Genomic DNA, 13,422 nt, shown 5'->3' with positions numbered 1-13,422 from the left:
AAAATTAGAATAGTATAATAAAACCTCAAGTTATACCATCACCCAACATCAGTTGTTACCAATGTATTGCTTATTTGTTCCATCCATAATCTCCACCCCTGTGCATCCTCCCAGTTCCAGAGAATTTTAAATCCAAGCTAGGAAACGACTGAAGTGACGCAGCAGCAGCAGCAGGCATTATTTTAACTTCATTTGTAATTTTAAGAGGGAAGAGTCTTAATATGAAAAAGAAATTAAGAAAATGAGGACTTCTAGCAAAATTTCTGAAATGCTCAGTAGAAAGTTTCAGAAATGATTTCTAAAATAATTTATACTTTAAGACCTGGATACTCATCGTACTTGTTAACTTTGATATGTTCTGTCACTTGCACATCTTAGTTTAAACAAACTTTTCTCAGTTTTTTTTAACATGTTGTCTAATTGACATGTTTGTAATTTTAAATTACTGTCCTTTTGTTTCTTTTCTATAGTACCAAAAACCACAACTTATTCCACTTGAAAACCTCATTGTATTTAAACAAAGGCAACAGAACTTGACACATAATTTCTTTGAACAAGGTGATCCTGGGCATCTCCAGCTTCTAAAGGTCAAAATAGAATCATCTGAATTGAGACAAGGGAAGGACAGTAAAAAAAGGCAAGTTTTAACTGAAATTTTATTTGAACATATACCTGCAAACATACCTACAAGTTTATTATTAGTGACAATAATCCAGTTAAATAGATGGAAATTATCTGGTTCAGCCTCTCAGCCTATACACAATTGCATATTCAGTTTCCTTGTCAAGTGTCATGCATTTGAATACATCTTGTGATGAGAAAAATTCCTATAATGTGAGAGACAAATACTAGTATTTTTTAAATGCTATTAAGGAATTCTTTCCTGGCATTCAGTAGGCTGGAGGTTTCTTTTACCTTTTTCTTTAACAGGATGAGCAGTCATCTTTTGCAGCAAATATTTGGCATCATGAAATATTCTATCTACTGTTCAATACACTGACATAACGTTTATTGTTATTCATCATCTTATCGTATCTACCAGACTTATACAGAGCACAGTGGTGTGAATTGTTTCAGGGCACTAAGAAATGTGCATGTGAAAAGCAAGGCTGTGACTTTTCATGAAGAGCATATATAGTGTTTCACTCATAATGGATGTTCAAGACATGTATTCATGGTTGATTTTTACTTAGTCTAGAAAACATTTTTTAAAATTTCACGTTTATCAGGCCCTAAAATCTACTACCAGGGCTCTCTCTCCAGAAATGGTTCTTCGCTTCCCTCTTTTCTAAGTAAACCCTCTTCAAAGTAAGTTTCCCGTAGCTTTTTGGACCCTCCTTCCTCCTGCCTGCGGTTTCCTCCTTGGAGCCTGTTTGCCTGACTTCTTTATAAATAGGTCAATGGTGGTATCTAATAGGGTTTCCAGGGCCAGCTTCAGATCTGCAGAAAAGAGAATTTGAAAATTACCTGAAATGTGTAACTCTAACCTAGTTTCCCATGACTAACAGAAAAGTCAGTTCAGTAGTAGAGGAACTAGAAATAACTTTCTTGTGTCCCTGACTTTTGCTTGTATTTATTCTAGCAGAATATCTTGCTAATTTAATTAAATGCCACTGAAAATAATCAATTGACATAATTTTCATAACTGTCTTCCTATATAGCATGATACAGATGAAAAATGGTGTTCCTAAAATAGTAAGAATATGCTTTACACTGTGATTTTTAACAGACAAAGACGACGAGCTGAAAAAGAACTGCAAGAAGAAAGATCAGAGAAACTTAGGAGAAAACCAAGTGTGACTTTCCAACCAGAGGATATCATCATTAATGATAATGATCCAGAAGTAGTCGTGAAACCCAAGGTACAGAAAACCTACAATGCATTCTTCCCTGGTCTGCGTGTACACAGAGTTCGGAATGTCTGTGGTTTGTTTAGTCATCTGATCGCTAGAAGCTTCTGATTGTGGCTAGGAGGATCTTAACAACTTATCGACCAGAGGCGTATTAACACTTTTTTGTCACCCAAACATTATTGACCAGAGACGTTTGAATATTTACTTACATAACAAATCGCTGGCCACAGGCATTAGTTTCTGCAAGAATCCCCTGGTCAATAATGTATTAACATCATTAAGTACAAAAGTCCTGACTGTATCCCTCTATACAGGATAGACATGAAGTTATGAATATGAAAAGCAACTTGTTGGTAAATCAAAAACTGTAGTTAAGAGCATCTGCTTGTGTGATTTTGTATTTTTAAATCACTCTGATTTTTTTCTGTGACATCTTAATGCATATTGTGGGTTTCTCTTCTGATAGCTTCACCCACCTCTTTTCGAGGCCTCTAGGGTTTCCCTGACATAGGTTTTTAATACAGCCTCTATTTTATATCAGATCTTTGCAAACATTCCTTCTAAATTTGGGGACTGTTTACCTATACATGCAACAAGAGATTAAATAAAACAAATAGTTTTGTTTACTTGAATCTTAGCACCCTCTTTCAGTAAAGTCCTCAAGAATGTGTCTGGAGGCACTTAGTACTAAGTGTCAAGTCCTTGAATAGTTTTGATACTATTTGAGAGTTAAAGCTAGTCTGCAGGAGAAAATTGCATATTGTAATTTAGTACCTGCATTAAATTGGTAATGCTCTTTTTTGTTGCTTGATCTGTGAATTTCGTGAACTCCTGTGGAATTACTTTGATAGAATAAATAATTTGATAGAATAAGTAAATTTTTTTTAAATTTTTTAAAAAAATATTTCTAGAGTTATAAGATTTGAAACTAAACCGCCTCCCCAAATCAACATTCCTCATAGCTATTGAATATTTTTTCAAAATATTATATGTCTTTGAGTTAGTCATAAATTGATCATTTGGGATTCCTTTAGGAGCAACAAGAACATCACGGTTCCCAGCCTTTAGAAGACTTTGACATTTCTTTTGGTATGTATATACATGATTAATGTCATGTGTCCACTCAGAGTTAAAAATCTGCTTTCTAAAAATATGTTTATGAGATGAAGTTATTTTCATGTTGTCTTTGACAGGATGGTGTGTATGTCTGTCTGTGTGTGTGTGTTTTGCTGTGTTATCCATTAGCGCAGTGGTTGACAGACTGTGACCCAAAGGCCAGACCTGGACCACACCTGGTTTTTTTTATGACTTTTATTTTATATTGGACTACAGTTGATTTACAGTGTTGTGTTAGTTTCAGGTGTGTGTGTGTTAGCTGCTCAGTTGTGTCCAACTCTTTGAGACCCCATGAACTGTAGCTCGCCAGGCTCCTCTGTCCATGGAGTTCTCTAAGCAAAAATACTGTGGGTTGCCCACACTTGTTTTTGTAAATCAAGTTTAATTGATGCCCATTTATTTACATATTGTCTATGACAGCTTTCACCTTGCAGCAGGGTTCATTTGTTGCAAAAGGGACCATATGTTTCACAAAGCCTAAAGATTTATTATCTGGCCCTTTACAGAAAGAGTTTATCAGCCCCTATAGTAGAGCAATGCAATTAGGTAGAATCTCAAAGAAGATATTGATATATGAGGCCCAAAAGGAAACTATGAGAGAAAATGCCTGGAGTCAAAGTAATCATAGAAAATACATATACATTAAAGGAATTAGTTCAGAGAAGAGGACTTGTTTATACATTGTAAATTCTTTTCCTTCTTGAATTGATGGATTCATTTCTTGCATTTCAATGTATGTGTTTCCCCAAGGCTTTCTCCCCAGTGTTTTTTACACGTGTACACACAAACTCTTGTGCCTCTAGGCTCATTCACTGTCACGACTTCAGCTTTTAAATTATTTTGGTGACACTCAGATACACACCTACCCTGTCTCATCTTTCTTTTCTACTTTCTCCTTAAATTCAGCATATCCACAAGAGTCACACCTGGTGACCTCATGGTTAGGATTCCGAGCTTTCATTGCCATGGCCCAAGTTCGGTCCCTGGTCAGGAACTGAGACCCTGCAAGCCATGCAAAAAACACAGAAGTCAGATTTTAAACTGGCATTTTCCTATTAATGATATGACCGTTCATTTGATTGGTCAAGATTTTTACCTTGGAGTCACCTCACGTCTGTTACCCCGTTCCTTCACTTGACCCTTGACCTGGTGCTCCCTCCATTCCTCGGTGCCTCGGCCCAGCATCAGCCTCTGTGTGCCGAGCTGTCATCTCCTTACTGCGTAGCTTCCACCTCTCAGCTTCCCAATCCGTCTGGTGTTCTTGCTCCCCATTCTCTTATCTTAAAACCTAGTTCTCTTTCATTCTTAATAACATTCTTTCTCTTTACAAAGGTAATACTATGTATTAGCTGGAGAAAATTTAGAAAGCGCAAATAGAGAGTATTCTTTTGGGTTTATTTTCGAAATATCTGTACTCACATGTATCTATAAATATATATCTATATCTGTCCGTATGAAAGAAAGTGTTAGTCTCTTAAGCTGTGTCTGACTTTTTTGCGACTCCATGGACCTAGCCCACCAGGCTCCCCTGTCCATTGCATTTCCCAAGCAAGAATACTGGAGTGGATTGCCCTTTCCTCCTCCAGGGATCTTCCTGATCCAGGGATCAAATCCAGGTTTCCTGCACTGCAGACAGATTCTTTACCACTGAGCCACCAGGGAAGCCCTATCTATCTGTATATCTATATATAAGTAATACCTCCTCTGCTTATTTATAACTTAACTTGTTTTTAAAAAATAGTATTAAGGTATTTGAGCTTCCATGGTGGCTCAGTGGTAAAGAATCCGCCTGCCGATGCAGGTGACGCAGATTTGATCCCTGGGTCAGAAGGATCCCCTGGAGAAGGAAATGGCTGTCCACTCCAGTATTCTTGCCTGGGAAATCCCATGGACAGAGGAGCCTGGTGGGCTGTAGTACATGGGGTCACAAAAGTCAGACCTGACTTAGTGACCAAACAACAGCAGCATTAGGGTATTTATCTTCCCATATCACTAGATATTCTTCCACAGTGTCATTTAAAATGACCTTGTAGTGCTTCCCTCATAGCTCAATTTGTAAAGAATCCACCTGCGATGGAGGAGACCCCGGTTCAATTCCTGTCTGGAAGATCCGCTGGAGAAAGGATAGGTTACCCACTCCACTATTCTTGGGCTTCCCTTGTGGCTCAGCTGGTAAAGAATCTGCCTGCAATGAGGGGGACCTGGGTTTGATCCCTGGATTGCAAAGATACCCTGGAGAAAGGAAAGGCTACCCACTCCAGTATTCTGGCCTGGAGAATTCCATGGAATAAGTCCATGGGATTGCAAGGACTCGGACACAACTGAAGAACTTTTGCTTTCACTGTAGTACTCCAGTGAATATGTATTGTGTTATGCCACACAGCAAGAATTCTCTGACACCAGCTGCAAGTCCTATAATTCAATTCCATTCTGAGACTACTAATAATCTATGGGTTCATCAACCTATGGGTTGACCCCACAGGTCAACGGATCAGTCCCCAAAGACTCCCTATTTTCTTTATATGTCAGCTGCAAACAAGGTTCCCCCAAAACCTGCATTTTCGTCTGGTCAAATGTAAATTCAGGGATTCCTGTGGCCACTCCCCCACAGGCTTACTACTTCTCTAGAACAACTCCAGAACTTGGAAAAGCGCTTTAGCTGTGATTACAGTTTCATTATAAAGGCTACACCTCAGGAAGAGCCAAATGGGGGAGACGCCTAGGGCAAGGTGTGGGGGTTTGAGGACACAGAGGTCCCACTCCTTTTGGGGTACACCATCCTTCCTACCCATCCACTTACTCATCAACCTAGAAGTCCCCTCAGACTTGCTGTCTCACGGTTTTTCCTGAACTCTCAGTATATGGAAAGATCGGACTCCAGTTGCTCTCCCTTCCCTGGAAGTGGGTGTGGGGCAGGGCTGATGGTTTCTCTGGTGAGCAGCACCCTTCCTGAAACTGTCTAGGGGCCTGCAAGGGTCAGCTCCTTAGCCCAAAGGCAGATACGATCAAAAAGGGCTCATCATGAATAACAAAATATGCTCCTGTTGCTCAGGAACTTCCAAGGGCTTAAGGAATTCCGTGCCTGGAACCAAGGACAGAGACCAAATATATATTTTTTCATTATACTACCATGTGCCATCATTGATACTCTTTCATTCTACTTAGACTCCCTGGGTGATCTCCCAGAAAATTCCACGTCTAAACCCAAACTCCCATAATAGCGTTCGGACTTTGACTCTACTTCCTGTTGATCTTTTTGTCCAGGGTAGAAATTACCTCGTTTGAATTTGTTATCCCTCCCCCACCAACTGGTTTGTCCTCCTGTGTTCTGTCTCCATTTGTGTCACTGCCAGCTTAACCCCAAAACACGCTATTCTGAATTCTGCTTTCCCCTCCCCCCTCATCCAGTCAGTAGCCAGTTCTTTCTTACTTTTCCCCTTAGGTTTTACTGTCTTTATAATTCTTGAATTTTTCCTCTCCCTTTTATTCCTCGCCATTATTGGATGTGTATTTGAACTGCTGCAGCAGCCTCATCTGTCTGATTGCCTTTCTTTAATTTTATCCACTTGAATTTATTTTTCACACATTGGCTGGGGTGGTTTTTCTAGAACACTGGTCTCACCATATCATTTCCCTGCCTAACAACTTCTACTGGATCTTCATCAGCCAGAAGAATAAGTTTCTAGCCTGGGCATACAGAGTCTTCAACAATTTTGATTTTGATTCCATTGAACTGTCTGTGAGGGTCAACTTAGATACCACTTTCACTCAGAAAGTCCATTTTGATAATATCTTGACATCGTGTACCTCACCTCCCTTGAAGTAGGTACTCTGTTTCTTGGCTCCTGGTGATATAAGGGCTTCTCAATGCTTGCATCCAATGTTTTGTTGTTATATTTAAGAAAAGCTCCAAGATGATGTTAATACTTCCGCTGGATTGCATTTCATGGCCTCTGTAAAAAAGAAAGCTAAAGAATGTCAGGATGCAAGTACAAATACAGACCCAGGTAAAATGCTATTTTCCTTTAATTTTGAAAATTCATATGTATATATTTTTTAAAATTCATATAGTTTTAACCTTTAATATATGCCTACTTTTTTTTCAAAACAATAGTTTAAGGGGAATTTAAAATTATGTGATATTAGTTTCTCATCCCAGGTTCTTGTTCCTAACCCTGGTATATACTTTACAAATTTTAAACTGAATTTATGATAACTTTACTAAAATATAATAGATACTTGTTTAAAAATGCCATGAACTACATCATAAATCAGTAGAAACAGTATATTTAGTTTGGGTTCTCTATGCCATAATTGACTTTACTAGAATTTCATGCCTAAGATTGAGAGGCCTGAAGTTGTGGCTACTGAAGTTGCATTTGAAGAGGAGGGCTAGGCTGGGTTTAGTGTGGGAAGAATATATGTAACTGTGACCAGAAATAGAGGGAATAAATGTTGGAGGAACTCATGTTTGGAATTTTGCCTGATAAGCTTCTTCATTAATGTAATGAATAAATGTATTAGCTGGCCTCCAGTATTTTTCTCCTACAAATGATGCTTCCATGAGTAATTTCTTGCATAGAACCTTTTTTCTCTCTTTTGGTCATCACTATGATTTAGCTAGTAACTCTTTTACCCTTTACCAGTCCAGTTGATTAAAATAAAAAACATCTGTCATTTTCATTTTCATTTCTTTCTGAATGAGGTTGAGCATGTATGAGATTGTTTTTTAATAAGATGTCTTTTGACACAAAGGTTCAGTGCGCGTCTGAGAAGCATTCTTAAATGTGTCTTTGAGAGAGCCCAGAGGTACTTTGCTGCTCTCTTGTCTTCTAAAGTCAGCAGCTGTTTGCTGGAAGCTTGTTAGGTGATCAGGCCCAGAATGTAAATAGTAATAAAATTAAAATTTTATTAATTAAGAAATTAAATTCTTAGGCTGTCAGTCTAGTTTTCTACCACTTTTTATGCGCAATATATAAAAAAATCTATGCATGTATATTTAATTTTTTCTGTGGTTGTGAAGTCCCTTTTCTATTTTCTCTTTTTGTCACAAATCTCCTCATTGATATCAAGAAGCTGTTTCTCAAGAAGTTGTTTCTGAATGTCATAAAAATCAGCAAGTCATTTCTTCCATATCAGGTGTGATTTCTTTTTTTTTTTTCTGAGAACAGCATGACTAATTAAAGGTTATATCTGTATGATGGCTAAAACAGGAGTTACCACCCCCCATAAAAAAGCAGTTAAACCAAAAATTGATTTAATAGAGATAAAATGATTTTTCATTTTTCTAGTTTTTATGTTTGTCATGTGGTTTAAATTCAAGCCTTGGCACCAAGTTTTTGGTACTCAGTACTGCAGTGAGTTAGATTTTGCTTGTGAAATTTGAAAGTAACGTTCTATTAAAAATGTGCTAGGAAATAAGATTAGAGTCATAGGACAAAAAGCACAGTTAGACTGCTGACCTGTTGATAGGCTTCTTTATTGTTTTGAATAAGAAGTTAATGACTTCTATAAAATTAAGATATTAAACTTTTTAAGTGGTATGATTTAGCTACAGTCTCTATATATATTAAGAACCGCTGAGTTATACATTTGAGTTATACATTTTTATACATACATAAATACATACATATATATATATATATATACACTCATATATATGTTATACATTTTTAAAGGAGGTGAATTATGTCTCAATAAAGCTGTTTAACCAAATGAACAAACATGAAGAAGTAGTGTTGAAAGTAAAAAAATTTACTATGATTAATTTCCTAAAATCTGGTTTTATTGAAATGTTAAACAAAAATGACTTAATATATCTGACATGGAAAAAGGAAATTATAGCATTTTCTTGTTATGACTTAGATATTTCATTATTGTTATGAATCATTCCTATGAGAAAAACTGTAGTCAATCTGCATTCAATTATGAATTACTCTAGATTAAATACAATCTTGCCATTAGAGTAGAATAGAATTTTCTTTAATTTATTCATACAAAGAAACTTAGATTTTCAACAAATACTTTTAATGTTGTTTGTTGCCAACTTGTTCTTACAAAGTTAATGATGTAGAACTATTTACAGGAATTTTTTTTTACTATGTTGATTTTTAGAACATGAATCTTTGAATGTTCCTCAACTTTTGGCTCCAGATATATGTCTAAATCTCAGACTTCCCACTGAAATATCAGAGAAACCTCTGTCACCTTCAGCATCTGATACGGTACTAAATTTGAAAGTTTTAATAATAGCTTTGTGCTAAAATTTGTCATGGTCATCTACATTATTCAGTTGTATAGATGAAATGAGGCCAAAAAGTCTCACCTACATAGATTTGTTGGAAAGGTCAAAATTTAGCTTAAGATTTAAATGTTATGCCTCCAGATATTGTAAACTAAGACTATAACGCATAATTCTTGTGGTTTTCCCTAAGTTAGGCTCATATAAGCTCTTGAGAATTAAACCTTTTTTTTGGTAAGGGTAGGATGGAATAGCCATGTAAATAAAAGGAATGTAACCCTCTTTGATTTTATGTTTTGTCTCAGGTTGGACACACTTACATAAATGTGATTGACATTGAAGCTGATGATCTACAGGAATTACCTGTCAAGGAAGAGCCTTCAGATAATACCAAGCAACACAGTGATTGTCTAGAAGTCCCGTCTTCTGCAGAATTACATTACATGGCAGCTTCAGTTACTAATGCTATTCCCCTGACTCTTGACAATCTCAAGAGTAAAGGTAATAATTTTTCTTACTTTTAAAATAAATTTAAAACATTTTTGAAATCTTCTTTAATGTAGCATTATTATCCCTACTCTTGTCTGTTAGCTCTCCTCCAAATCCACTGTAGTTTTAGATGTTTATATTCACATTAAGAAATGTTCTATTAATCTTTTCAATACCTTATTTATAAGTTTAGAATCAGTCTCTGTATGCCTTTCATGTTCTTGGTAGAATCTGCCTATTCCGCTGTGGATTTATGCTTTAAACCTGCGAAAGTGTCTCCATCCTGTCTGGGTGGACGCGGCTGGAGAGCGGGCAGTACAGAAGTGAAGGAGCCTCGTGTCAGCTCACCTCTGCCATCCGACATACGGCAGGACACAGGTGAAGGTCCTACCCTGGGACTGAAACATAATCATTACTTACATTTGTTTAGTCATTCACACTTTTTAGGTTTTTTTGTTGAATAATTTGATCCTCACAAAATCTATATGGAGTCAAGTAGGACAGGCATCATAAGCCTCATCTGACCATCTCTTCATCCACTGAGCACCAAGTTAGGGACAACATGTAGGGACCAGAGAAGAGAGTAACACCAGGCTCTCTGCCTGTGGGCTCACGTCTGGGGGAAAGGAAAGCAAAGAAGTCAAGAGATAACTGTAGTACATGACGGCGTGGTACATGCCGTCATGGTGATAAGGATGAGATTGTTGGGGAATACAGCATCTAATCCATCTCTGGGGAGGACTGAGGCTATGTAGGGGAGAGACATCTAAATGGAATCTTAACAGTAGGACTGAGCAAGAGAAAGCCACATAGAATAGATCACACAGATAGAACAGATCTTATGACGACTCAAGATGCTAAGTCTGAGAAAATTAAAGTTCACTGTGCTTGGTGTTTTCTGTTTTAAAGAAATAGCAAGAGAAGAGCTGGATAGGAAGGCCTAGGAAAGACAATGCCATTGTCTCTCATTCCGAGGCATTTGAACTTTTAAGGTGAAGGCGTTAGAGAAATGGCGAAGGATTTCAGGTGGAAAAGGAACAATATCAGATTTATGTTTTAAAAGATTTCTCTGGGGCCTTTGTAGAATTTGGGCTAGAAAGGAGTGAAGTATTTAGAGATTGAGACTTCCCTGGTGGCTCAGACGGTAAAGCACCTGCCTACAATGCGGGAGATCTCATGGGGAAGGAAATGGCAACCCACTCCAGTATTCTTGCCTGGAAGATCCCATGGATGGTGGAACCTGGTAGGCTACAGTCCATGGGGTTGCAAAGAGTCGGACACGATTTAGCGACTTCAGTTTCACTTTCTTTCATACTGTTTGGTGTCCTTGGGTTGTGAAAGCTTCAGTTAAGCTGTGGTGGTAGGAATGAGGAGATGATTGGCAGGGGCATCATCAGTATTTGGTGTCATGTTGGAACTGAAGGAAAGAGAAGAACCTTGAATGCATTTCAGGCAGCTGGCTTGGGAAACTGGGTGAATGATAGTGCTGTTCCCTGAGCTGGGCAATCAGGAGGAAAGCGGGTAGAAGAGCAAAAGTTGTGAGTTTGGTTTGATCTGCCTTTGGGACAGCCTGAATAAGGTGACATCACTTTGCCAAATAAGAGACTTCACTTTGCCAACAAAGGTCCAGATAGTCAGAGCTATGGTTTTTCCAGTAGTCATGTATGGATGTGAGAGTTGAACCATAATGAAGGCTGAGTGCTGAATTGATGCTTTTGAACTGTGGTGCTGGAGAAGACTCTTGAGAGTCCCTTGGACTGCAAGGAGATCACACCAGTCAATCCTAAAGGAAATCAACCCTGAATATTCATTGGAAGGACTGATGCTGAAGCTGAAGCTTCAATACTTTGGCCACCTGATGTGAAGAGCCGACTCATTGGAAAAGACCTTGATGGTGGGAAAGACTGAGGAAGGAAGAGAAGGGGATGACAGAGGATGAGATGATTAGATAGCCTCACTAACTCAATGGACATGGATTTGAGCAAACTCTGGGATATAGTGGAGGACAGAGGAGCGTGGCATGCTGTAGTCCATGGGCTCACAGAGTTGGACATGACTTACTGAAAAACAGAGTAAGAGCAGAATAAGATGTTCAGGACACAGATAGATTAAGAACTGGAGCTCACAGAGAGTGCTGTTTGGATGTGAGAGTCAGCAGTGTGCCCGAGACCTCACCCAGAGAGGGTGGGTGGAGTGAGAAGAGCCGTGATCTGAGACTGGTGCCCTGGAAATACTGAAGGGTGAAAGGAGTGTGGGTTGCAGAAAAAAAGACCAAGATGATGACTGAGAAGGGAGAGTGAGATAGGGAGGAGAAGATCCAGAGGCCAGAAGAAGTGTTTCAAATTAGGGACAAGAATCAGCTGAGTTTAGAAGTACAGAGAGTCATTGACTATGATGTGTATTGGTCTTGAGAGGCTTAATGTTTGCCTGAGGTCCCACGTAGAGGCAGCAATGGCCTACACTGGACCTAGCTTTTACTGTGTGATGTTGTTGGTTTTCAGGTAGAGTTTTAAAAAGTCATAAAGACTTTAAGGTTGCTTTTTGATGAAGTGTATTTTTGTAGCAGAAGGTAAAAGTAACATTAACATTCAGATTTCATTGTAATGGTGCTTTGTGGTAATGGTAATATTATATACTACCACTGTTATATATTACCACTACCACTGTTACATATTACCACTACGACTGTTACATATTTTTATCTCACAACAAAGAGTAATCTCAGAAGTCAAGAAGCTGAGGCTATTTCTTAAGTATATTAAATTAAAACTGATTTGGAAGAAGCGAATGTTATATTGACTTAAAGTGAGGTCTTCAAGAAATTAAATCGTCAGCATCTATTACAATTTCTTTCTTAATTGTAGTCAGTTCTGATATTCCCTTTAATAATATTTAGATACTCCAAAGCCAGATTTTCGCTTTAAGGAACCGAGCTCAAAGTCAGATGCTACAGAAGACTATCTGCTGTGGGAGGTGCTACAGGAAGTCCCCACGGCTCGTCCTGCACCAAGCCCTGCTGCTCGCCGGCTGGAGCATCTCACCGCAAAGCTTCAGAGAATTGATGAACAGCTATTAGCAATACAGAACCTTGCTGAAAACATAGAGCACAATTACCCCAGACACACAGTGCCAGACCGACATTGTGTGAAGGTAGATAACCTTTACTTGTTTATTTGTTTGTTAACCTACCTACTAGATTTGTAGAGTGATATAATTTTAGACTCTTGATTTTTCAAAATAATGAGAAATGGTTTCAAAAGCCAAGGTTTCTCAGCCTCCAGCATTGCTGACATTGGGCCAGGTAATTCTCTGTTGTGGACATCTATCCCATGCATTGTAGGATTTTAGTAGCATCCCTAGTCTTGACCCACTTGCTGTCAGTAACATTCCCGTTAGCCTTAATAACCAAAAATGTCTGCAGGCATTGGCAAATGTCCTCTGAGGGGCAAAATCACTCCTCGTGGAGAACCACTTAAGCATTAAGCTTTTAAGAATTGAACCCTCAACTTCTACCAGGAAAATAAATACATGAATTACAAAACCAGAATGTGGTTTTAGAAAAATCCTGCTCTCAGTTGAGTATCATTTTCTTCAGCAAGATTTTTGTAACTTTACAGACATTGTTGTCCTTACATTTTGAATTCTCAATTTCTTTCAAATAATTTATAGAATGGGCTTAGTAATCCTTAAAAGTTTTCTGTATCTTTAAAAAGTATGCATCAT

At 38.2% G+C, this 13,422-nt stretch overlaps 1 protein-coding gene across 7 annotated transcripts in view; it reads left to right on the top strand.

The window, feature by feature from the left end:
- Positions 1–13,422, top strand: part of CPLANE1 (ciliogenesis and planar polarity effector complex subunit 1) — a 104,758-nt gene that overhangs the window by 52,693 nt on the left and 38,643 nt on the right. For 6 of the 7 annotated variants that reach the window (XM_070476592.1, XM_070476594.1, XM_020901627.2 and 3 more), the window contains 9 exons: positions 471–637; positions 1,730–1,862; positions 2,888–2,942; positions 6,872–6,976; positions 8,043–8,108; positions 9,084–9,193; positions 9,516–9,711; positions 9,928–10,077; positions 12,596–12,849. In XM_070476592.1, the coding sequence (XP_070332693.1) occupies positions 471–637; positions 1,730–1,862; positions 2,888–2,942; positions 6,872–6,976; positions 8,043–8,108; positions 9,084–9,193; positions 9,516–9,711; positions 9,928–10,077; positions 12,596–12,849 (1,236 nt within the window). The remainder of the gene's footprint in view (positions 1–470; positions 638–1,729; positions 1,863–2,887; positions 2,943–6,871; positions 6,977–8,042; positions 8,109–9,083; positions 9,194–9,515; positions 9,712–9,927; positions 10,078–12,595; positions 12,850–13,422) is intronic. The other variant, XM_020901628.2, reaches the window with a different exon arrangement.

This window comes from Odocoileus virginianus, chromosome 14, assembly GCF_023699985.2.
Source record: "Odocoileus virginianus isolate 20LAN1187 ecotype Illinois chromosome 14, Ovbor_1.2, whole genome shotgun sequence".
NCBI classification, from domain to species: domain Eukaryota; kingdom Metazoa; phylum Chordata; class Mammalia; order Artiodactyla; family Cervidae; genus Odocoileus; species Odocoileus virginianus.
This window is presented reverse-complemented; position numbering and strand designations above follow the sequence as displayed.